We start from the raw sequence: 24,540 nt of genomic DNA on the forward strand, positions 1-24,540 counted from the left end.
AGGCAGCATGGGAGTGGAGGCTATTACATTCCTAGATGTGAGAAAAAAATCAATTAAAGTGATACCAAACAAGTACAGAGGAAGGAACAGTGGCATGATGGGCTTGTCCAGCTTGGAGACAAGCAGGATTCAACCCTTGCACTGAGGCAGGCCAGGGTCCTCTGTCCTCAATGTCCCAATTGTCGCAATTTGGCGAATTCAAGTGACTCACAACCTCCTGCTCTGCCCCAAACAGCTGCCACCCTACACCTCCAGCATCAGTGTTCATGGGGTCATCACTCCTGGGTGATCCTCCTTGAGTGTCACCATCTGCACTGCCTGGCAACCCCAGACCATTGTGGCCCTGCTGTGGGGACCCTCATTGCACAAGTCCTTCTTAGCCTGGAACCACCTGGCAACCCTGATCGGGGCCATCCTATGCTCAGGGGAACCTGCATTCCCATGCCCCAGAGGACCCTCAGGTCCCCTGTTATCTGTGGTTTTGTTCCTGGATATTCCCAAGTCCTTTGTCCTTCATGGCCCCACTGTCCAGGACTCCCTACATCCCTTGGGCACCAATAGCTGTGTTACAGCTGTAACTCTTGTGCACAAGTCCCCTCTTGTCCCAGATCCTCCCCAATCACATTGATATCACCTTCCTCTGCTCTCAGGGAGACCCAGACCCCTTGTGCATGGTCCAGCCCCAAGGCTCTCACTGTCCCCTTCTTCTGGGACTCCACAGCCACAGGGACCTGTTGGACCTATTGGCCATCACGGTGGCACTGTGGGACATAAATGGTTCCCTACAGGGTGATGTGTGCCCCCGGCAGCCCCCATCCCCCGTGCAGCCCCCCGCAGCCCCCAGCGCTCCACGGAACCCCGGCAGTCTCCATCTCCCGTTCTCTCCCGTCTCCCTCAGCACCGTTGTTCTCCTGGTGCCCCCGTTCCCGATCTCGGCCCCGTCCCTCCCCTCCGGCCCCGGCGAGGGGAGGAGGATCCGGCCGGCGGGGCCGTGCCCAGCCCAGCCCCTGCGCCGCCCCGCGCACCTCGCACCGGCTCCGGCACCGGCACCGGCACCGGCTCCGCCGCCGCCCCTCGCAGCCCCGCCCGCCGGGACCCGCCGCCCGGCATGAAGGTGCTCCGGCACAAGATCGAGCTCCTGACAGGTACGGCCCGGCCGCCCGTGCCGGGAACGGGGGTGTCAGAGCAGCAGGGGCGGTGGGTGATGGGGCGGCGGTGGCGAGAGCCTGCAGCCCCTGCCCGGGAGATGGAGCTGCCCCCGCCCGCCCCGCCTGCCGCCGCTCCCGCAGGTGCGGCTGCCGGGCTCGGGTCCCTCTCGGGCGCCGGGAGGTGATGCCTTGCTGCAGCGGGGAAAGCCCAGCCCGGGGTGCTGGGGGAAGGGGGAACGGAGCCGGCAGCCTCCTGGCAAAGGGAGCCGCTGAGCAGACAGCCGGGGGGTGGGGGTGCCCGGAGCTTGCTGGGGCATCCCTGCGGTGCCTCCCTGCTCCTCAGCCAGCCTCCCCTGGGAGCCTCCCCGCTGCCCCGACGACTGCGCTGGGCTGGGAAGAGGCTGCTCTTAGCAACAGCCACTGCCAGACAGCCTGAGCCCCCACAAAGCCCCTGCTGCCACCGCCACCCCCACACCATCGGTGGCACGGTGTGCCCCAGCCTGGTGGCTCTCGTGGTGTGGCTGCCCGGTCCTGCAGCCCTCAGATGGACCACACTGTTGGGCTGGTCTGTGGGGGCTGCTGGGCTGCAGACCTGTGTCCCTCACAGGGTCAGAGGAAGCTGTGGGTGTTCCTCCTGCACCGGTGGGGCAGGATGTGGCCCGGACTGTGTCACACTGGGGTTTTCCTTCCCCCATCGGTCCTGCTCGGGGGCAATGCTGTGGGCACAGAGCCGGGGCTCAGACTGAGCTGCAAGTTCCCTTCCTCCCTCTCCCAGCCTCACTGAAGGCTGCCTTGGCTTCACTGCCTGGCAGGGGCCAGCCCTCACTTCTGCTGATTTGTTTGCCTGTTTGTTGCACACTGCTCAGTCAACTCGAGGTATCCGTGCCAACATCCTGTGGGCAGCACATCCGTGCCAGGGCAGCACGCAGGTAGTCAGTGTGGGGACTCCTGTGAGACTGGGGCAACATCTGAGGGATCCCTGCCCTGTGACCAAACACGCTCACAAGTGTGAAATGGAGCTCACAGCCTTGTCCTGATCATGAAATAATAATAATAATAATAATAATAATAATAATAATAATAATAATAATAATGCCACAAGCTGATTCTCCTCCAGTTAGCCAGCAGTGGGCTGCAGATCCCTGGGGAAGGTAAGCCAGTGTGGCTGTTCCTGTCCCCATCTATATTCACAGTGCCAGGGCCCTGGTGGGCAGAGCACTAGTCCCAGACAGAGCACTTATGTCCTGCTGGGTTTGGAACTGATTGAGAATTAGGGAAGAAGAATGTCCTGGCTGTGCCTAGGAAACTGTGGCACCACACTGGGAAGACAGAGTGGAGCAGAGATGAATGTGTTTGGGGGGTACCCTGGGAATGGGTGCTTGTTGAGGGGCACTGGGGTGAGCTGCAAGGAACAGGGCTTGTGGCTGGACACATAACCCTGGCATAAGATGGGAGCCAAGTTGTTTTGGCTAGGAAACCTGGAGCTGTGGCTTCCTCACCAACAGCAACAGTCCTCCACAGCAACAGTGGCCCAGTGAGGCTGGGTGAGACTGCCCACAGCCCCACAACTGTGCTGCCAGGAGCAGGGACGAGGGTTCCTCTGGGGTGGCACAGGAAGCAGAGCACCCAGGGAAGGTGGCAACACGGCTGTGGCCCTGCTTACTGATCCCTGGCTTATTGATCCTTCCTCTGTTCCCACAGTCAGCACCACTTTAGGAGACTGTCCATCCCATGTCCCTCCCAGCTGGGGGGATGCTGGTTGGGCAGGGCTCTGCCACGTCCCCCCTGAGCCAGCTTTCCCCCCACCACGCAAACAAGGTCACGGGGCCTTTCCTCATGGCTCAGCCACCCTCCCTCCCTCCCATATTAGCTGCAGGCTGTAATTATTAAAGGCATTCACCATACACTAAGTGCTGTTCCCAGCCACCCTGGGGCCGTGGCCACTCGGTGGGTTGGTGTGCTCAGCGTGGGACGCTCCTGCTCTCCTCCAGACCCAGCTTTTGGTGAGGCTGATTTTTCTCCTGTTTTTTTCCCCTGGGGTTGTGGGGTTGCTCGGTCGGTGGCTCTGCAGGCTGTGTTGGCTCGGCTGTGCTGGTGGGCTGCAGGCCAGGGCTGTCCCTGTGCACAGAGCCATCTCCCCAGCAGCAGCAGCCCAGCCTGGAGCAGCGTGCCCCTCACTTGTGCCTCTCCATGGGGCTGCTGGCACCTCTCGACATCCCCCGGCCTGGTGGGACTCTCTGGGCAGGGGTGACACAGAGACTCCTGGTGCTGGGTGCCCTGGGAATCTCGAGGGGCTTTGCAGTGGTGTTTCTCCCTCCAAACAGTTCTGGATTGTTGGATGGCTCCCAAGGAGCAAGGCAAAGTGCTGTGTCTGCAGAAAGCAGGCAGGTGGCACAGCCTGCTTGAGTTTTGAAAGGAAAACTTGGTCAGAGGAGCAAAACCCAACTTTGGAGGGGAGTTTATGACCAGTTCCTGTATTCCTGGTGGCCTTACAATATTTGTGACATTTCTCAGCCTTTCCACACTGTCAGCCTGGAGTGATCTAGGCTTGGAGGTGAACAAAGTGTGAAGCAGGCTCGGCTGAGGCTGTGCGGATGGAGCGGGTCCGTGTCTGCTGCGGTGCTTGTGCAGCCCAAACCATCCCCATTGTGTCCAGGGAGATGGCACAGGGGGGACAGCTGAGGGGACGTGGGATCAGTGCTGGCCTGTTTGGAGAAGCAAGAGCTTGTCTGAAAGCTTGGTCTTGTGGAAAGGGTGAAAAGAGGCTGCAAAGCAATGCCTGAGGTCTGGATCCTGCTGGAGTGCAGACAATCCCCTGGCACTGGGACTTGCCAGTTACCCATCCCATTTAAACACAGGGGAGCCTGGACTGTTCCCATGACTTTCACCTCTGTGTAGACAGTTGCTGATCTCCTTGGTCTCTTTTGCACTCTGAGCTGGGCTTGTGCTTGGGGGTATTTTTGGAGATGCCAGTGTTGGTTGAGGTCAGCAGCACTCAGGCTCACACCGCTGCTGTGGCAGCTCCATGGAGAAGTCTGTCCCTCCAAGTCCTGAGGCTGAGGTATCAACTGGCCAGCACCTGATTCACAGGCAAGGAGAAGACTTTGGGAGCAAAGGCTTCACATTTGGATTTCTCCCATCATTGCTATACAAACTTCAGGCTGCCTCTCTGCTCTCTTTCTGCTTGGAACATTCCTCTGCCTCCCAGCATGGCTGAGAAACATCACCCCTCATTCTGTCTATGCAGAGAGATCTCCCTCTGTCCCATCCATACCTATCTGCAGCCTAAAAGTGGCCAAAAATTTGGATTTTCTGCCTGACTGATGCTGAAAGCTGGGATGGGGATTTTTATGTTTGTGTTCTGGATTGGGTGCTTACTGAGGTGACCAGCCTGGACAGATGAGGTTGGTCCCTCAGTTCGCCCAAGGTCATGCCCTGGAGATAGGTTTGTCCTTAACTGGGAGAACTGGACCTGGGTAGGAGCTGGGAGCTGAGCTCACCTAGGCACTGTCTGCTCTGTGCCTGCTGCCAGCTCCCAGCAGAGGGGCTCACTGTAGCCCTGGACAAGCTGAAACACCAAGTCCCTGTAGTAGACAGGCGGGGTGAAGCTGATTTGGGTCCCTATGGGAGGGAGACCCGTGAGGCTCTGGAGGGCTGTGGCAAAGAGAACTGAGGCAGGACCTGCCCTGACATGTCCCTTGCCCTGGGCAGGGCTGCTGCTGCAGGAGATGACCATGGCAGGGCTGCACGAGCTGCGCTTCACCGAGGAGAAGCCGCTGCTGCGGGGACAGGACGCCGAGCTGGTGAGTTTGGTGACAGTGCTGGCTCTGGCCCTGCATGTGGGGCACCAGGACGTGGCAGCTTGGGAGGGGTTGTGTGCTGGCACTGGGCATACGTGTGTTTCTGTGTGTGTGCTGGTTTTGGGTGCACATTGGTGGTCCTCAGTGTGTGCATGCTTGTGGTGATGAGCCCGCATGGCTGAGCACAGGTTCAGGTTTGGTGGGATGATTTGTGTGTGCAGGGGTTGCACATCATGCTAACACACAGCTGTGTGTGCACATGTGTGTAACACACGCACCTGTGTGCAGCTGCTGTGGGGGGTGTGTGCACACGTGTGGGCTCTGTGTCCCCTGCAGCCCGGGCAGGGGGTGCCTGTGGTGCCAGGGGGCTGTGTGAGCTGGGTGGGAGGGCGCTGCACAAGTGGGGGTGTCTCTGTCCCTAATGGCTCCTTCTCATCCCAGGAGAACTCGGATGTCTTCCTCTCCACTGTGGACACAGACTGGAAGGTAGGACCAGCCATGGGAGGTGCTGCCTACCCCTGGGTTTCACATGGAACAGCAGCCTGTGCCCAGGAAGGCTGTGGGGCACCGAGTGGGCTCAGGGGTGCTGCCATCCCTTTTTTCGTGGGGATGCAGTGCCTGGTCAGTGTCTGGGGTTGCACATCCATCATGGTCCTTGTCAGAAGGGGACAGGGGGATGCTGCCAGGCATCTCTGTGCTGGCGCTTGGATGTGGCTGGTGGGCACTTGGCCATGGGCTGGGGACAAAACCTTTAAAACAGGCAATTTCTTCTCAGGAAGGCCGAGCTGCTTTTCCAGCCCCTCTACCATTGCCATGGCAATGGTTTCCCAGGTGATGCCAGCTCCCTGCTTACATAAAGAAGTTTGAAAGCCTCTTTCTCTTTTGGAGGGCTGGGGCATTGCCCCCTATACCACCCACCTCTCTTGGAGACCAGGGCCCCTCTGCTCCCTTGGCTGGCACCTGCCCATCTTGTACCTCCATTTCTGCCCTCCAAAGAAGCCCCATGACACAGCTGGGGACTCCTGGGAGCTCAGCTGGTGCCTGGCTCCTGTGTTGGTCTACATCACCCTCACACCTCTGCCCAGGCTCATCCTGCACCAGGCTCCCTCTGTGGGGACCTCTGACAGGGTGGTGGAGAATGGAGACCTCTCCCAAAGTGATCCCCTGCCAGTGACTGACTTCAGGTTCTGTGCTGCCACTTTGGCAGCAGGGGGACCATGGGGAGAGCGGGCTTGGGCGGTGATGGCTGAGCCCTTGCAGGTATGGCACCGAAACTGCAGCACCTGTAAGGGCAAAAGAAATGTGGATTTCATTCACCTGGGATAAGGGCAGGGGAGCACAGGTCCCTGTTTTAGCAGTGACCAGAATTTTGGGGCTGGCCCATGCAGTGTCTGTCACCCATGCGGGTGGGAGGGCGCAGCTGGTAAGGGAGCAAGGCCTTTGGCAGCGTGCTGGGTGGAGGCTGCTGTGGTTCACAGAGTGGGATATATCTGATGGCCCTCTCAAAAGCCACAAAATAATTAAAATGGTGCCCTTCTCAGCAGCTCCAAAGCTGATGAGGATCTGGGGCTGGGAACAGCAGGGTGTGCAGGGCTGGGTGCTCCTTGCTCTGCTTGCTCAGGGCTTCTGTTGGCCACTGGAGGGGAAACCAAACCTCCTGGTATCACCATTGTGAGAGAGAGGAGGGAGAGGGAGGCGAGGAGGGGAGGGAGGTGGCAGTGCCAGGCTGCCCAGAGCTCTCAGTAGCACCAGAGGCACCAGTAAAGCTCTCACTCAACTGTGCCAGGGCAGGGCTTGGTTGGCACGCAGGGGATATTAAAGAGCAGTGCCTCTCCCAGGACAATCGTCGTGTATTTCAGGGGTTGGCCCATGGTGTGTGTCCCTGGTGGTGTCCCAAGTGGGGCAGTTCTGGACAGCAAATGCCACAGGGATGCACCTCCGGACTCTCAGGACCTAAAAAAGGAACTGGGCAATGAGCAAAGGAGCTTTTCCCAAGGCTGCCAAGACCCTGTGTCCTCTTTGTTCACCTCCAAGAGCCTCAGGGTAGGGATGGGCTGAGTTTCCTGGGCTGTGCCAGGGCAACCCCCTCCTTTTGTCCACTCTGACATTTGCAAGTTGATGCAGTGCAAAGGCTGGGGCTGCCTGCCATTCCTTGGGGAGATCTTACCCCATCTTGTAGGCCCCCCTCCTTGGGATAATCCAATCCAGCCCCCACCTTAACTCTTCACTGTCTGTCTGCTTCTCCCTAGAGCCAGTCATGGATGGGGTGCTCAGGCCTGGCTGGGCAGTGGGGGGGACTGGGGAGCCCCCACTTCTGCCACCAGCCAAAGCAAAGCCCTTGGGACACAAGCCAAGGTGCAGGAGAGCTGGGGGAAGGTGCCCTGGGATCTGGGTGCCCTGGATCCTGCAGGAGGTCTGGGCCACCCGCCAGGCAAGAGGGCTAGTAGCCAAGGCAGTGGCGATCCCATTTGATGCTATTCAAGCAAAGTCAGCCTTGCTCAGCCCTCCCATCTCCCTGAATCCCTTTTGCATTCACCTTGGCTCTTCCACCCCTTTTGTCTTCTATTAACCACTTTCTGTCTTTTTTAGTCCCTCTGCATCTCTTGTTTGTTTTTTTTTTTTCCCGGGGCCTGTGGCTGCCATGGTCTTTGGCTCTACAGGCAGCAGGGCTGGGGAAAGCAAAAATGGCACCTGGAGTGTCAGGAACCACCTGGGGTCTTGCTACCCCACACACACGGTCCTTCATTCCCAGAGATGCCTCTCTCCAGGCCTGGCTCTGAGCTGCCCACAGGACACTGCAGTGCAGAGTAAAGCCTCTCTGGTGGAGGCAGTGTGAATGTCATCTCTCTGCCCATCTGTCCCTTCTCCCACATCCAGACCTTCTGCCTGTGCAGCCCTGACTTGTTTGAAGGACATGGCTCTCAGTGAGTTCCTGAAAGGCACTGAAGGGAATGTGGGATTCCTTCTCTATCCAGAATTCTCCAGCTTTGTGCCGGTCATGCCAAGCAGGGCTGGGCAGGGGCAAGCAGGGTGCAGGGGGAGGGCACCCCCAGACCGTTGGGGGTTTTGGGGCTGTGGTGGTAAAGAGGCTTCATTGGAATCAGGGAAGAAATCATCTGCCTGCACACATGTGCACATGGGAATACTCACGTGTGTGTGTGTGCACACAGTGTCAGTCCAGGGACACGATCCAGCCCCTGGGAGCTGCTGGCTTGTCCCTCCTGCTGCTTTCTTTGCCTGCCACTGGCGATGCCCAGGCCAGGGCAGAACCCTGCACATCCCCTGAGCGCCATCACCCCGCAGAAGGTGGGATGGGTGTGCCCCTCTGTGCACACGTGTGTGCCCCTCTGTGCACATGTGTGTGCCCCTCTGTGCACATGTGTGCAAGGTTCTGCAGGTGTGCAGCATCCATGCAGGAGGATGCAGCAGGCGGGCTCCTGGCGTGCACATGACCACAACATCCATGTACAGGAACACGCACTGGCACACACAGGGCCTGGCCTGGGGGTATGCCACAAGCATTTTGTGGGGTGCCTATGCTCGGTGTGAGTATGGTGTCAATTTTTCCAGTTTTCCCAGTGCCAGGCCTGGTTCTGCCCAGTGCCTGTGTGTCCGTGTGTGTCCGTGTGGGTACGTGTTCCTGTGCATGCACACGCGTGCTCACGTGTGCGTGGCAGAGCGCGCCTGCCGTGTCCTTCTCCTTGTTTTTGGTGTGTTTTTGGTGCCCATCTGTGCCTCTGTGTGTGCTGGGCACGGCTGCAGGGCCTTGCCCGGGCTCGGCCTGGCTCTGTGTGTCCGTGCGGGGCCGAGCCCGGTGTGTGCGGTGGGCACAGGGAGCCCTGCCCTGCCCGTGCCGGGGCTGCCCGCGGGATGCGGGTCCAGACACCCCGCCTGTCCCCGTCTGCCGAAAGAGGGAAGATGGAGAAGGTACCGCACGGTGCCAGGCGTTTTTCCTTCATAAACAAGGGTATTTGGGGCCAATTGGAGCATGAATAATTCCCGCGGCAGCCAATGGCTGAGTGCTGGCTCCATCGCGGCGCTCGCCCGCAATGGAGGCCAAACCTGCCGAGGGGGAAGGGCGAGGGAGGGCTTAGCGCAGGGCTGGGGCTCCGCTATAAATCGGGGCGAGGGGCTGAGCCAGCGCAGAGCTCCGCTTCGCCCCGGCCGCTGCATCGCTGTGCCCCACACCGGGACCTCCGGCTTGGCCCACGCTGCCTGAGCATCCTCGTCCGCCCAGTTCCTCACCATGCCGGAGTGCTGGGATGGGGTAGGTACCGCCGCTCCCGTGCTCGCTGCCCTCCCTCCCCTGGTGCTTTGCCCCAGCGTCTCTCCTGTTTGCCCTGGCAGGGCCTTTGCACCCAGCAGGGCTCGGCGTGGGTCAGGCAGGCATTGGGGCAGGGAGGACCCTCTGCTAGGGAGTCCTTCCTTCTCGCAGCCCTGCTGCCGCATCCCTGATGTGCTGCAGGTTTTGGGGACGCGTTGTCCTTGAGCGTGTCCTCCCTGAGCCCGGCAGAGATGCTGTGCCGAGGCCGAGGGGGAGCAGCTTGTGACCCGTGCTGGGACTCTGTGCTGACGGGGCCACACTGCCCCTTTGCCACCCCCTGAGCTGCGGAGGGAGAGGGTCTCTGCCTGTTTTGAAGCGAGCCCTCAGTTGCTTTCTGGCCTCTGCGGTGATGGCAACACCCGATGGCAACAGGCTGGTGCAGAGGGGCTGAGTGGGGTGGGAGCACTGCAGCGGTGAGCAGGTAGCCTGGACATGGATGGGCTCTGTCAGACACCTGTGGGTGCTGCGACCCCCATGCCCCTCCTTGCTGGGGCTGTGGGTTGTCTTTGCCCCTCTCTCCTTGCTGCCTGCATCCCCTGCATCCCCTGCATCCTCTGCATCTCCTGCATCCCAAGCCTCTTCCCCAGTGAGCATCCCTGCGGCAAAGGGCAGGGCTGTGGTACCCGGCGGTGCTGCAGAGGCTGCACCACGGGCAGGATGTGCCTGGCTTGGTGAGGGGCAGGAAGGAGCAGTGCTGAGGGTGGATCTGCTCCCTTGGGTGGGTGATTTTGGGGTAGGATTGAAAGCTGAGCTGTTGGCGCTGTGATGGGGACCATGAGGATGATGATGACAAGGGGGCAGCTCTCTGCCCAGGATCAAACCACATGGATGCCTCCTGCTCTGTGACCTTGGGCCAGGCCCTTCCTCTGCCTCAGTGCCCCAATCTGTTGTTGCAGAGGGATGTCACTGCTCAGGGACTTCTGCCTGATGCAGCTGCAGGGGGTGGAGGGGCAGCTGGGGTCAGGGTGCCCTTGGGAGCCAAGAGATGTCTGCACAGACATCTGCTTTTGGCCACTGTGATCTCCCAGGGACAGCAGGTCTCAGTGCGGGAGGCACTGCAGGGAGGAGACCCGGCCCCAGGCCGTTCCTCCCACCCAGGCCCGTGTCCTTCAGAGTCCTTGGTGGCGTGTAACCCGCGTGAGCATCCACGTACCTGCTCCCCTCCCACCAGCCCAGCCGTGGGGTTGCCAGTGCCAGCAGCGAGGACCGTGATGCTTGGGCACCCTGCCACCACCTCCTGCCCTGCCCTGCTCAGTGCACGATGTTCCTGCAGCCAGCAGATCCCAGCCTCGAGGTCACTGCTGCTGGCCTGGCTGGCAGGCACGGGCATCTGGAGGGGACCTCTGGTCCCTTGTCCTTGGGGAGCACCTGGGCTCAGTTTCCTGTGCTGGCTGGGAGCTAGGGCCAGGATGTGGAAGGAAAGGAGCTCTCCTAGACAGGGAAACTGAGGCACGGGGTAGTTTTTGTCTCTGTGTGGGGGCACTGCTGTTTCAGACCAGGGGTTTTGAAGTTACTTAAGCTGTAATTTTGTGATCAGGTTTTCCTGGAATGCTGTCAAGGGTCTGACCTCTGCCTGTTTGTCCCAGATACATTGAATCTGCACCCAGCAAGGCCATGCTATGAACCCCTACCCTGTTGCCAAAATTTTCTCAGTCTCAAGCCCTTGAGGATCTCCTCTCCTGTCATGTGGTCCACCTATTCCACCCTATTATCCTTCTCTCTCAAGCCCTCTTGGATCCGTCCTTTGATACCATCCTGTGATCCCATGTCCAATTCTACATCCTATGATCCCATCCAAAGTCAAGTCTTCTTCCCTTCCCTTCCCTTCCCTTCCCTTCCCTTCCCTTCCCTTCCCTTCCCTTCCCTTCCCTTCCCTTCCCTTCCCTTCCCTTCCCTTCCCTTCCCTTCCCTTCCCTTCCCTTCCCTTCCCTTCCCTTCCCTTCCCTTCCCTTCCCTTCCCTTCCCTTCCCTTCCCTTCCCTTCCCTTCCCTTCCCTTCCCTTCCCTTCCCTTCCCTTCCCTTCCCTTCCCTTCCCTTCCCTTCCCTTCCCTTCCCTTCCCTTCCCTTCCCTTCCCTTCCCTTCCCTTCCCTTCCCTTCCCTTCCCTTCCCTTCCCTTCCCTTCCCTTCCCTTCCCTTCCCTTCCCTTCCCTTCCCTTCCCTTCCCTTCCCTTCCCTTCCCTTCCCTTCCCTTCCCTTCCCTTCCCTTCCCTTCCCTTCCCTTCCCTTCTGTTTTGTCCTGCTTTCTCTCCCCTCTGGGATGCCCAGAATTTTTTTTCCCTGTGACAGCTGCTCCTCTTTCCCGTGTCTTCCCATGGGACCCAGCCATTTGGGGGAGCAGCAGTGAAGGGTGTGATGGCAGGGGAGGATGAAAGGATGTCTTAGGGCAGGTGGGCATCACCCCATCTCTCCTCTCCCCAGGAACACGACATTGAGACCCCCTATGGGCTGCTGCACGTGGTCATCCGGGGCTCTCCCAAGGGGAACCGCCCGGCCATCCTGACCTACCACGATGTGGGCCTCAACCGTGAGTGCTGCTCCTGGGCTGGGGCTGCAGGGCAGGCAGGGTGAGCCCGAGGCTCCATGGGGTGCCAGGACAGCACCCGTGGCTCAGCTTCTTTTTCTCCACCCATGGCTGCATGGGGCCCTCCCCAGGCATCTGAAAGCACCAGGGGAGTTTGGATGCTCAGCTGGACACAAAGCCCAGGCCAGGCACAGCCAGGAGTGCTTGGCCACCCCAGTGCTGCCTGCCTGCCCTCACCAGGCAGGGGTGGGACATGGGGGATGCTGGGCTGGTCCTCACCGCCGCTGCCAGCCCGTTGGTATTCAGAGCATGGACCCAGCTGGCAGCAGGGCACAGTGGGGGACAAAAAAGACTGGAATAGCAGGGAAGGGGAGACCCTGAGATGGGGTTCTGATGTGGAAATGCTGCACTTTCTGTCAGCCTGCAGCCCTGGAGCTGCACCCCAGAGCCCTGTCCCAGGCTGTGCCCTCCAGCTGAGCCAGGACACCCAAACCAGCGAGTGGGGAGAAGGCTCTCCCGCTCTGCTGGCGGCTGAGGCTGAGTCACTGACACACTACATGAGCTGTGTCACCATTGCAGCAGCTCTGGCTGCTCAGGTACACGTCATGCTGGCTGCAATGGGCCTTGCAACCTGCCTCACACCATGTTTTGGGAGGGATGTCCCAGCACTGATGCCATGGGACAGGACCTCACCAAGCCCCAGCAGTGTCTGTACCCCACTGCAGTGGCTGCTGTCCACAGCAGCACTGGGGATGTTTCTTTGACTCTTTTCAAGCAGGGAGATTTGCAGCTGTTCCTCAAATCCTGTGTTTTCTTGAGCCCTTCCTGCGGATTTTGGACAGGGCTAGTACCCCAGGCTGCTAATCCTGCTGCCCACTGGGTGCATCCCTCAGTCCCATCCCTCTGAGGCTCACCACTGAGTCACCCCAAACTCGTCATTCTCCTGGCTGTGTCTGTCCATCCCCACGCCTCCTGACACCTGTAGGGACGTAGCTCTTGCTAACAGTAGCTGTGGTCTCTGCTGTGAGGACAAGGAGCCTGGAGGGAAGGGGATGGGATGGTTTTGGTGGCATGTTACCTCCTGGTTGAAGGCCAGTGGGAGGGTGGTCATCTTCTGTCCATGCTCCCATGATCTACCAGGCCTCAGTGTTGGGTGTTTGGTGTCTGATACCCGCCTGCCCTTTGACAGACAAGCTTTGTTTCAACACCTTCTTCAACTATGAGGACATGCAGGAGATCACGAAGCACTTTGTGGTGTGCCACGTGGATGCCCCGGGCCAGCAGGCAGGAGCCTCACAGTTCCCTCAGGGGTAGGTTCAGCTGCAGGGGCTCACTGTGCCTGCTGGGGTGTCACCTCCCTGCCCCTTGGGTTGTTGCTGCCTGGCAGTTGTGCCCTGCCTTTCCAAACTGTGCCAAAGCCTGTGCAGATGACGGGTGGGGAATAGGGAGGTTTGCAGGTGGGTGGCATTTCCCTGCCCATTTCAGGCAGCCCAGCTGCCCTGTCCCAGACATTCTGCTCTGAGCAGGTTCCATAACCACATCCTGTGCCACAGGTACCAGTATCCATCCATGGACCAGCTGGCTGCCATGTTACCCAGCGTGGTGCAGCATTTTGGGTGAGTCAGCCTCTCTTCCACGGCTGCTGGCTGAGGGTGCTGGGCAGGGAGATGGACAGAAGACAAGGATTTGGGGTTGGGGGAGTTGTCCCTGTAAACTGGCATCCTGCCAGTCTCCTTGCTGTGAGTGGAGGGCTGTCTCAGGGAACGTGTTAGAGCCTGCTGTCCCCTCATGTGGACCTCTCCACATTTCCAGGTTCAAGTACGTGATCGGGATCGGTGTTGGGGCAGGAGCCTACGTGCTGGCCAAGTTTGCGGTGAGCCTGGGGCTGGGATGGGCTGGCCTTGAGTTGCTTGTACCTGCTGTTAGTCCAGGGCATGGGGAGCTGACACCTCCAGGCAGTCTCTGTTGCTGCAAAGGCTCCTGGAGGGTTGGGGGACAGCAGTGCCAAGGCCACAGTGGCTGGGCAGTCTTGCCACAGGTCTCCCCTTGCTCCCAGGACAGTCACATCAGCTCCATGCAATGCCTGTGCAGTGGCTCTGGTGGGGGGCTGCCCAGGGCTCACCTCTCCTGCCCTCTGAGCCTCTCCCCTCTTCCTCACTGCAGCTCATCTTCCCTGACCTGGTCGAAGGGCTGGTCCTTATGAACATCGACCCCAACGGCAAAGGCTGGATTGACTGGGCAGCTGCCAAGGTGCCCCGACCCCTCCTCCCAGTCCTGGTGGCTTCCTGGGGCAGGAGGCAGCCAGGGCAGTGCAGTGACTCCCTGTGCTCCCTCCACAGCTCTCTGGCCTCACCAGCACGCTGCCGGACATTGTCCTGTCCCACCTGTTCAGCCAGGTAAGGGCTGTGCATCCTCCAGGCTCCTGCCACCAGCCCCAGGCCCAGCATCCCAGCTGGGTCACCTGGGCTGTGCCCTGCCAGGTGCCACAGTGCACTGGACATGTCCCATGTGCAGGGTTGGGGTCAGTCAAGCCCTGCCTGGTCAGAGGCTTAACCTTGATGAGTGTGTGACTCGTGCCCATGTCCTGTGTGGGTGTACTGCTGCCTGCAGCCCCCCTGTGCCCACCTGCATTGCCCAGCATCCTCCTCCTCAGCTGGCACGGCTTGGGCAGGGCTGGGGGAGCAGGGTGTGTCCCCAGCACCTGCCCTGATCTCCATCCCCTGCTGCCACAGGAAGAGCTGATGAACAACACGGAGCTGGTGCAGAGCTACCGGCAGCAGATCGGCAGTGTGGTGAACCAGTTCAACCTCCAGCTCTTCCTCAACATGTACAATGGGTGAGTGCTCCAGGCAGCCCTGCTGCTGGGCTGTGCCCTGGCTGTGCCAGGCTGAGGGGCTGCAGTGCTGGTGGGTGGCTCTGAGGTCACTGTGGGAACCCAGACCCCTGTTGGGTGCTGTCATCACCCTCCCGGGCATGCAGGCAGCAGTGCAAAGTTGTCTGCCACTGCTGGCTGGGGATAGGGAGTGGTGGTACCTGAGCCAAAGCCTTGTCATGTCCCAGAGCCCACTGCCATGGACACATTCCCATGTCTCCTCCTGCACTGGGTGCTGGCACAGGAAAGGGGGCAGACATGCTGTCCCACGCATGCAGGGGGTTGGAAGCCCTGCCCCTCTGCTGGGTGCTGCATCCTGTGGCACAGGCTCTGCTTGGGCTGTGGCAGAGATGGCCATGGCACCTTCCATGCACAAGGTGCCAGGACAGTGGGGCTGGGTGTGGCTTCTCAGGGCTGGCATTAGCCTGATTCTTGTGCTATGGCATTGGTGGTGGCATCTGCCCATGGGCTCACACTGGCCTTCTTTCTCCTCCATCAGCCGCAGGGACCTGGACATCAACCGGCCTGGGACTGTCCCCAATGCCAAGACTCTGCGGTAAGAGTCGCGCTGGCAAGTCACAGAGGGGTCCTGGGCCAGTGGAATTCACTCAGACCAAACCCTGACCAGGCCCTTTCTCCTCTCCCTTCAGCTGCCCCGTGATGCTGGTGGTGGGAGACAACGCGCCTGCCGAGGAGGGGGTGGTGAGTGCTGGGCAGTGCCTGCAGGGCGGCAGGCGGGCAGTGCCCACGCACGGGCACACTCAGGTTCACCCTGCTCAGCTCCTGGGAGTGGGAGTGTGCAGCTCCTGGGAGTGGGAGCGTGCTCGTGTGCAGACCCGCCTGCTCCTGTGGGCACCTGTGCACATGCAGCTGTGTGGCTGCCACACCTGGAAAATTCCCCTTCTCCACATGCCCAGCTGTGCTCACACTGTGCACGCTCGATGTGTCGGCACACGGGCACGCTCCCTGCCTGGCCACGTGCACCCACACAGCTGCTGGCACCCTTGTGTGCCACATGTGTGACAGCATGCCTCGTGTGACACAATGCCACACCAGTCCCCCTCACCTCCTGTTCCAGTCCCTGCCCTTGGCCAGACTGATAGGAGGAAAGTCCCCTCTGTCCCATGGCAGGGGATGGTGGTCCTGCAGGCTCAGGGCTCACCTAGTGCCCTGTCTGTTCCTGGCTGGGGTGGGATTTGCCAGCTGGAATGCCGTGGGCTAGTGGTGGTATGTGTGGACAACTTCTGCTTGGCTCCTGGCTTCCTAGGGTGCTAATACCACCTCTCCTGCCCGCAGGTGGAGTGTAACTCCAAGCTGGATCCCACCAACACCACATTCCTGAAGGTAGGCTGGTAGCAAGGGGCAGCAGAGGGGTCCCTGCTGCCTATGAAGTGCCCCATTGCCTTCTGTCCCAGGGCTGCAGGGCGTCCCCATCTCCCCATTCCAGGTCCATTGTGGCCCTTGGAGATGGGGGTGTATGGGGAGAGCAGGGTGACCCCAGCAGTGGCGTCCTGCCAGTGGCTACTGGGGGATGGTGAGCAGTACAGACACCCTCCCAAACTAAGCAGGACCTTCTCTTTGCAGATGGCTGACTCTGGTGGGCTGCCCCAGGTCACACAGGTGAGCCCTCACAATTTCCCCAGTTACCTGGGCATACTGAGCCCTGAGATATGCACTGGTGCTGTCCTTGGCTAGCTGGGGATGGGCTGATGAGGGCATAGGGGTCTCACAGTGGGGCTGCCAGAAGCTGCTCAGGGCTGAGAGGGGATCTCAGCCTTGGTGCTGCCTCAGCTCAGCTCACCCTGCTCTCTCCCTACAGCCAGGCAAGCTGACCGAAGCCTTCAAGTACTTCCTGCAAGGCATGGGCTACAGTGAGTGCTGGGGCTGGTGGGGCTGGTGTGGGTCTGTGTGTGCCTGTGCGTGTGTGCTGGTGTGCACGTGTGCAGACCTGCTGCAGGTCTGTCTGTCCGTGTGTCCGCAGCGGCGTGGGGTGTACAGGCTCTGTGTGCACACACGTGTGCACAAGGGCTCTGTGCGTACATATGTGTGTGCCAGGCTCCCTGTGTAGGTGTGCACGTGTGTGTGTGGGCATGCATGAGCAGGGGCTGTGTGTGTGCAACAAAGACAAGCAGAGCCCACGTGCAGAAGTCTGAGCATGTGTGTGTGTGCACAGTTTATGACCACGTGTGTGTGTTTATACCTGTGTGTGCATGCTTGCAAAAGTCCCCGTGTATGTGTGTGTGTGTACAGGTCTGTTGCACGTGTGTGTGTACAGGTCTGTTGCACGTGTGTGTGTTTGCAGGTCTGTTGCACCTCTGTGTGTGTGCAGTCTGTGTGCACAGGGACAGCTCCGTGTGCAGGCACACGTGGGCTGGGCAGGGCTCCTGGCCCAGCAGCGCGGCCGACAGGGCTGACGCTCTCTCTCTGCCCTCCCTGCCCTTCTCCCACCCCTGCCAGTCACCCACCTGAAGGATCGGAGGCTGAGTGGAGGCACAGGTACCGCTCAGTGCCCGCTGCTGCATGGTGCCTGCCTGGCCTGTGCCCTGGGGCTGCCTGGGCACCTTTGGGAGCAGCCTGGGTGCAGGACTGGCCCTTCCAGCTGGATGCCCACTGCCTCGCTCCGCTTTGCCTGACATGGCACAGGGCTGGGGGCTGAGAAATGGCATTCAGAGAATTCCTCCTCCATGCAGTCTTGGCAGTGTGCCCACTGTGCCCTCCTCCGGGTGGCCCAGGAGCTGTGACCACTGGCCATCCTGGCTGGGGGAGGGTGTCCCCTTCCCTGCACACCCTGGGCAGCCAGGGGAGCTCTGATCCCAGCTCACTGCTTTCCTGGAGCGTGGTAGTCAGGGGTCCCCACTGCCTGATGCCCAGAGGCTGCATGCCCAGGAGTGAGCCCGGTGTTCAGCCTGTCCCAGAGCACCCCTGCCCTGCTGTCCCTTACCAGCCCAGAGCTGCTCATGTTGTCACAGCACCGCTTGCTGCAAGCTTGTGTCCAGCCTCAGTCGCATTGGGGAGCAGGGCTGGCGGCGATGTCGGCTCAGGTCCCTCAGGTTTTCAGAGGGATCTGAGCACCCCGGCCGTCTCTCTGTGCCCGTGCAGTGCCATCTGCCAGCATGACCCGCCTGGCACGCTCCCGCACGGCCTCCCTCACCAGCGCCAGCTCCGTGGATGGCACCCGCCCGCGTGCCTGCACCCACTCGGAGAGCACCGAGGCCATGGGGCAGATCAACCACACCATGGAGGTATCGTGCTGAGGCGCACGCCCGCCGCCGCCGTCTCCTTCAGAGCCATCTCCCATCCGTCAGCATCCCGCCAGCACCCACCCGCCCCGTGGACATCCTCCACCAGGGCCCTCGCTTCTTCGGGGTCAATTTGTCTTCTTTGCCGTTGGCCTCATCCCCTTGTCTGCTACAGGAGAAGGAGAGGGGCTTCGTCCAGCAGTCACACATGGTTCTGCGTTGGTCCTCACCCTCCCTAGCATCGGCTTGGCCCCGGCTTGGGAGGGTGGGTGGCAGGGGGACAGGGCCAGGATGGGGTAGCAGGGTCAGGGTGGTGAGATGGGGACAGGATGTTGGGATGGGATGATGGGATGGGACAGCACGTGGAGAGGACACAGAAGGTAGGTTGGTCTCCCAAGTTCCACTGATGGCTGACCAAAAGGAAGACGAGAACAGGGAGCAGCGTGTACTGGGAGGTCACTGGTCTGTTCCTAGGGATGCAGTTTTCATTTCTCCCTGATGGCGCTCTCTAGGGGAGAGCTAGCATGGGATCCCCTAGCACACCCAGGAATTGCTACCCCAGAGCTGGCTGAGCCTTGTGGGAAATCACATCCCAAGCTGTCCCTTCACCCTGGTCATGTACCCTGAGGGCTGCCCTGGGCTGAGTGAAGAGGGGCCAGCCCTGCTCCAGAAGTTATAAGGGCAGGAGGGTGGCATGAGTGTCCCCCTGCCTCTGCCCAAGCCCTGACCAGCGGAGGCACTTCCTTGATCCCTTGTTGCAAGAAGGACAATTACTGCCTGCCACCAGATATGCACTGGGGAAGGGGGAATTGGCTGGCTTGGCCCCTGCCACATGTCAGTTCCACTCCCAGCTCTTGGGCTGAGCCTGCCAGGGTCCAGAGGCCACTGTTTCAGGGGGTCACACAGCAAATCCCACCTCAAGTTTTGCCACAGCCTGTGGGTGTCATCACCGAGGAGCCATTAGCAATAAGATGAGACACTCCCCCTTCCATGCTGGGGAGCCTTCAGCATCCTCTGCCCCGCAGGGTGCCTCACCACAAGGTGCTGGCAGTGTGGGGTGACCCACGGGATGTGGGGAGCACTCCATGGTCTGGCTTTGGCCACAGGGCTGTCCAGATCCACCATGGCTCCCCAAATCCCCATCCCCACCTCCAGTATTCTGCCTGTGCACTGAGCAGGGCGTCTCTCAAGGGCTTGGCTCCCCCGGGCCATAGGGCCCCATCCGGCCACCAGCACCAGGTGGCTCTTGCCTCTCACACTCGGCATGGAGACCCTGTCATTGCCAAACCCCAGCGATGGCCACTGAGCCTCTGCTGCCACAGCAGCAGTGCCCAGCCCCTCCTGCGCGTTCTGAGGCACAGCTAAGGATGGCCCTGGCTCTGGTGATGGGTGCTCAGGTCTCTGTAGGTCCATGGGGGACCCGAGCAGGGAGTCCACCAGGTGCCACCACCTGGGTGAGCAGAACCAGCCCGCTGGAAGCAGGTCCCACCCAGCCCCACAAAAGCATTCTACCCTCAGACCCCGTCCCTGCTCCCCAGCGAAGGGCACAGAGGTCCTGGGGCTCCCAGCGGGTGTATGAGGGCTTGTGGCCCTGAGACCCGAGCCCCACCCAAACCCTCCCATAGTAAAAGGCCACCCCAAAACACGAGTGTCCCCCTTTGTTCCCCACTTTGTTCTGCTGTGTGCGTCCCTCTTGGTGTGACTCTGAAAGCTGCGTAGCTCCTTTTTACGGTAGATACCGCTGCGATCTCTTGTTTTCTCAGCGTGTCCTTCCAGATGATATATATATATATAAATACCTATACATAATATATATATAAGGGTTTGCCCAGTCCCTGACTTTTTTGGGTTCACTCCTCCTTGCATTCTTGTCCAAGCAGTGCCGTGTGGTTTCCCTGGAGGTGGTGTGGCCGTGCTCGCCTTCAGTTCCTCACCTCGGTTTTGTTGGTTGGTTGGTTTGGTTTTCCCTGGTGGTTTGTTCTTTTGAGTTTTGTTGGTTTTCCTTTTTTTTTCCCAGTCACAGCAGAATTTAACACATTTTCCTGTCTGAGTGCAGCCTGGTTTTGTCACAGTGGCATTGAGGCTGCAGCACTCATGAGACAGCAATATGTAAACCGGATTTAACTAACCTGTTGCTGTAGAGAGGAGTTACTGTGTTGGAAATAAACCAACAAACTAATAAAGATGTTAAGAACCTGCTGTGCTCTTTACAACATGCTGCAGGGAAATGTGTGAGCTCACCTGTGCCTGCCTGCAGAGACCTGGCAGGCACAGAGGACAAGGGGGACACGCCTTGGCCACCAACCCCATTAGTGATGCCCATGGAAGAGAGGCCAGGGCCCCAGGGTGCACATGGGGGAAACCTGTGGGGTGTTTTGGCTTTGGGGTAGCCACAGGCAGGCTGACCTGTATGTAAAGAGTGGGTGGAGACTGGAAAGCTGCCAGTTGTAGCCCAGATTGGATCCAAGGGGTGTTCACTGGGGAAGGAAAGATCTGTGGCTCCACAGCTCTGGGGATGAGCAGAGCCTTTGGGAGATTCAGCTTCCCTGTCCACTGCCAGGACCCCTGCTTATTTCCCCATCAAGTCTGAGTGTCCCAGGCCATAGCCCTTTCCAAGTGCATGAAGTCCTACCTGGGAAGGATCCTCTCCCTACATCCTAGTCCTTGTCCCTGCTCGAGTGTCTCAGTGTCTGCCTTGTGCTGGGTCACTCCAGACCGGTCCCAGTCCTTGCAGAGGGGCCCAGGGCCAAAGCACGGAGACTGTGGCTGTGTGATCCACACTCATGGTTGCCTGGGGTAGGCAGGGAAAGCCTGGACATGTGGGGAGGGAATGCAAACAGCTGAGGCTGAGCCGAGGTGTGGGCAGGCAGCCCAGGAGCCTTTCTTGGCTGGTTTAGTTCTGCTGGTCACGGTGAGCCTCACCTGGAGGGAAAATGGGGTAAACTGCACACACCCTTATCACTGAAATACAGTAATGCTGCTGCATTCATCCAGGGCATAATGCAGACTTTATACTGTACAGATGGCTGGGATAGGATGTCAGACAAATGATTTCCACATTCCCACTGAATGCAATTCATGGAGTGCTGGATGCTGAACACTGACAGACTGCAACAGGAAGAAAACTAACAAATCCATATCCCTACTAGGTTAAAAAACTCTTCTGTAGTTCAGATATGAGCCTAAATTATCTATTTTCTTGGGACCTGGCCCATCTCACCATTCAGTTACCTCTTTTTGGACCAGAAGCAAGTATGTCACTGAAGCATCCTGTCCATTATGTTTACCCAAGAAAGTATAGTCACAGCTTTTTTTAATACTGCCAGTAATACTTGCATGAGAACAGGCTGTTGATGATGCATGAGTTTTTATTTCTAGCAGGAGGAGATAATTTAATACGTGTAATCCCTTGGGGGAACCTGCAAAGCAATGGGAGCAGCAGGGCAGAAAAAAATTCAGGCTGCTTTTTCTGGCCAGATATGGATGCCATTAGTGGGGAGTGAGGGAACGATATAGGTCAGTGTCTCAAATAGTGCATGAAAATTCGAATTGGTGGGTCAGAGCCTGCGGTGCATCTGTGAAGCTGCACTGCCACCTGGTGCGATCTGAAGTGCTCACAGCCTCTGCCTAGCGCCGCCTTTGCCTTGTTTTTTGTTTACAACACCCCACCAAAAAACAACAATGCTGTTACAACCGCTGGCTGTAGGGTTTGGTTATGTAAACAGATCGGGATGTGACAGCACGCAGGTCCGGGAATCAGAAGCAGCTGAGCAATGGTGGCAGCCATTCCCTCTCCATCTGTCACAGCGGGGAGAGGGCTTCAGCTGCCAGGACAGAGTTCCTGAGCTTCCTGCCAGCTCACGGAATGCTTCAGCCTTTGCAGCTGGCTGTGTTGTGTCAGCGGGTGAGCCAGGCTTGGCGAAGGTGGAAATAGCACCCAGGTGGGTGCTAGCACAGCCAGGTACTTCTCTCCAGCCAGACCTTCCTCAACAAGGATCCCTGACTCATCAGGAAGAGTCTCATCCCCGAGAGGAGGCGGTGACAGCTAAGGGCAAAAAGCTTAAAGAACAGTTTATTTCCCATTCCTTCCCAGGGTCTCGCTATATTTGCTCCTCTGAAAACAGAGGGCTGGAAGCACTTAATGCCCTAAAATCACAGAGCTGCTCAGATCTTTGGAGATCATCCAGTCCAATCCCCCTTCCAAGGCAGAGTCACTGCAGGAGGTGGCACAGGAGCCTGTCAAGGTGTGTTTTGAATGTCTCCAGAGAGGAAGAATCCACGACCTCCCTGGGCAGCTCTGCCAGCTCTGCCACCCTCCATGCCAAGAAGTTCTTCCTCATGTTGAGGTGGAACTTGTGTTTTCGTTTATGGCCATTGCTCCTTGTGCAACCGCTGAAAAGAATCTTACACCATCCTCTTGGCACTGACCTTTGAGAGATTTATATGCATTGATGAGATGCCCTCAGTGCTCTCTTCTCCAGACTAAACATGCGCAGCTCCCGCAGTCCCTCCCCATGAGGTGCTCCAGACCCCTCATCATCTCTGCGGCCTCCACCGGACCCTCCCCGGCAGCTCCTTGTCTCCATAGCCCCGAGGATCCCAGAACTGGCCAGAGCACTCCAGATGTGCCTCACTCGCGCTGAGCAGAGCGTTCTAAACCCCTGTGCCTGCTGTGCCGAGCTCAGCCGGGGCTCCTTGCGGTGTCCATGCCCTCGGTGACCGCAGCGTCCCCGCCGCGCCGGGCCGTGCCGGGGAACTACAGCTCCCATGGTGCCGCGGGGCCGGGCGGAAGCGGGGGCGCCGGAGCGGGGCCGCGCCGAGCCCATGGCCGCGCTCAAGTACGCGGGGCTGGAGGACACGGACAGCGAGGAGGAGCTGCCGCCGGGCTGGGAGGAGCGCACCACCAAGGACGGCTGGGTTTACTACGCCAAGTAAGGGCGGGAACGGGACGAGCCCGCCGGGAGCGCTCTGACCGTCCCGGGGCAGCATCCCCGGAGCGCGGGTGCGGGGCAGGAGCCGCTCCTCACGGAGGAGCCGCGGGGCTGGAGCGGCGGAGCGGGGTGCGGGTGACACGGGGTGTGAGTGCGGTGCCCGCCCGGCTCCAGCAGCGCTGGGCTGGCAGTGCCGGACGGGCTCTGGAGGCTCTGACAGCCACAGCCGCCCCTGCGGAGCCGCTCGGAGCGGGCAGCGGCCGAAGGTGCCGAGCCGCCTCCCCCTGCCCCGCCGGGAGTGGTGCTGGAGCCGCTCGGGGGAGCGGCCGGAGCCGGCCCGGAGCTGCTTCCGTGCGCCTCAGGGCTCCGTGGGATCTTGGTGCGTTCTGGTTAAGCCTTACACAATATTGCCGATTGGTCAATTTTCTTCTGCGTGGGAACAGAGGAGAAACAGGTCGGATGGAAGTTGAAAGCTGTGCATGCCGTTCCTCAGCTCTTCAGTACACCTTGGCCAAGAGATAAAGAAAGGCATTTAGCACTTGCTGCCCCTGCCACTGGCACTGCCCGTGCCGTCCTCTCAGGTCACAAAAGGGATGTGCCACAGGATGAACTAATTCAGTAGAATATATGTTCACAGAATCACAGAATAACAGTTCCTCCAGGAATGATCCTGGAGGTTGGCAGAGACCTCCAGGATCATCAAGTCCAACCCAAGTGTTTATACACTCTCTCCTCTCATGCAGTTTCTGTAGCCCCACTACAGAAAGGAGATCTTGGGATCTCCTTCTGTCTGTTTAAAACTACAAGTGTTATTCCCTTCCACAAAAAGGTGGAAAAGTGCGATTCAGTCTCACCTGTGATGAGTTTGCTTCGTCCTCCCAAGTTCTGCTCTTATGAACGCTGGACAGAATGCTTTGTAAACACTGCAATTTCTCTCTAGGTGTTTGTTTTTCTTAGGTCAATTGCCCGTATATTTCCTTTGACTTCAAAAGCTCTTTCAGGAAGGAATCACTTGGTGAAAGTAACAAACCTATGAATGACAAGGTATCACTGAGCATAGTTGTTACAGTCAGTTCCACAGGTCATTTTCTGAACTCTTGTGAACCCAAACTGGTTCAGTTTAATGACATAACACAAATATATCTTTACTGTCTGAAAATCTTGCCCAGTGTGTCTAAAAATATATTGGCTGTGATGAGGTGTTGCACTGTTGCTGCCTTTAATTATGCACTCTCTGTATATGATACTTCTGCATATTCTGGGAATTTACTTTAAACCTCATCACCAATATGAACTTTTAGCAGGAATAAGATTATTTTGGTTGAAGACTTTTAAAGGTGTTTATGATGAGTTAGGTGTGCACACAGTTGGACAGCATTTGTTTGTCAGGCTGCTGTAATTTGGTTAAATATCTCCTATTTTCAGGTCACTCAGGTGCACTTGTTTAGTCTCAGCTCCCCAGCTGTGATCCCTGTAATTCCATGTGCTGTCACCGTGGGGTTGCTGTAAGAAGGGAAAGTTGCTTATGTTGTGTGTAAATCACTTTTGGGCCTGTTTTGTAGTTATTTATGTGTTATTTTATTGCTGTTGTCACTCTTTATTTCACACTTGGGCAGCTATCAATTTGGACATTCAGTTAATCCCTGCCTGACTCTTAAAACTTGGTTATTATTTAAAAACACTCAATGAAAGATGAGATTTTAA

General features: G+C 58.6%; 2 protein-coding genes across 2 annotated transcripts in view; both read left to right on the forward strand.

The window, feature by feature from the left end:
- Positions 1–997: 997 nt before the first annotated feature.
- Positions 998–20,104, forward strand: NDRG4 (NDRG family member 4). The gene is made up of 16 exons (XM_063410837.1): positions 998–1,145; positions 4,860–4,951; positions 5,390–5,434; positions 11,692–11,797; positions 12,984–13,104; positions 13,348–13,410; positions 13,607–13,667; positions 13,958–14,044; positions 14,134–14,190; positions 14,527–14,630; positions 15,166–15,222; positions 15,317–15,368; positions 15,963–16,010; positions 16,251–16,286; positions 16,486–16,537; positions 17,766–20,104. The coding sequence occupies exons 1-16, from the start codon at positions 1,109–1,111 to the stop codon at positions 17,918–17,920; spliced, it is 1,173 nt and encodes a 390-aa protein (XP_063266907.1). The 5' UTR covers positions 998–1,108; the 3' UTR covers positions 17,921–20,104.
- Positions 20,105–22,676: 2,572 nt separating this feature from the next.
- The window catches only part of WWOX (WW domain containing oxidoreductase), a 473,253-nt gene continuing 471,389 nt past the window's right edge, over positions 22,677–24,540 (forward strand). The window contains exon 1 of the mRNA XM_063410336.1: positions 22,677–22,836. Coding sequence (XP_063266406.1) covers positions 22,730–22,836 — 107 coding nt within the window. The 5' untranslated portion in view covers positions 22,677–22,729. The remainder of the gene's footprint in view (positions 22,837–24,540) is intronic.

This window comes from Prinia subflava, chromosome 13, assembly GCF_021018805.1.
Source record: "Prinia subflava isolate CZ2003 ecotype Zambia chromosome 13, Cam_Psub_1.2, whole genome shotgun sequence".
NCBI classification, from domain to species: Eukaryota; Metazoa; Chordata; class Aves; order Passeriformes; family Cisticolidae; genus Prinia; species Prinia subflava.

What these genes read in the sequence shown, in the direction of transcription:
- NDRG4 (XM_063410837.1), top strand. Translation starts at nt 1,109, where the DNA reads ATGAAGGTGCTCCGGCACAAGATCGAGCTCCTGACAG. An exon ending in GGGGACAGGACGCCGAGCTG is followed by an intron (nt 4,952 to 5,389) that starts GTGAGTTTGGTG and finishes TTCTCATCCCAG; the next exon opens with GAGAACTCGGATGTCTTCCT. An exon ending in GCCTCACAGTTCCCTCAGGG is followed by an intron (nt 13,105 to 13,347) that starts GTAGGTTCAGCT and finishes CCTGTGCCACAG; the next exon opens with GTACCAGTATCCATCCATGG.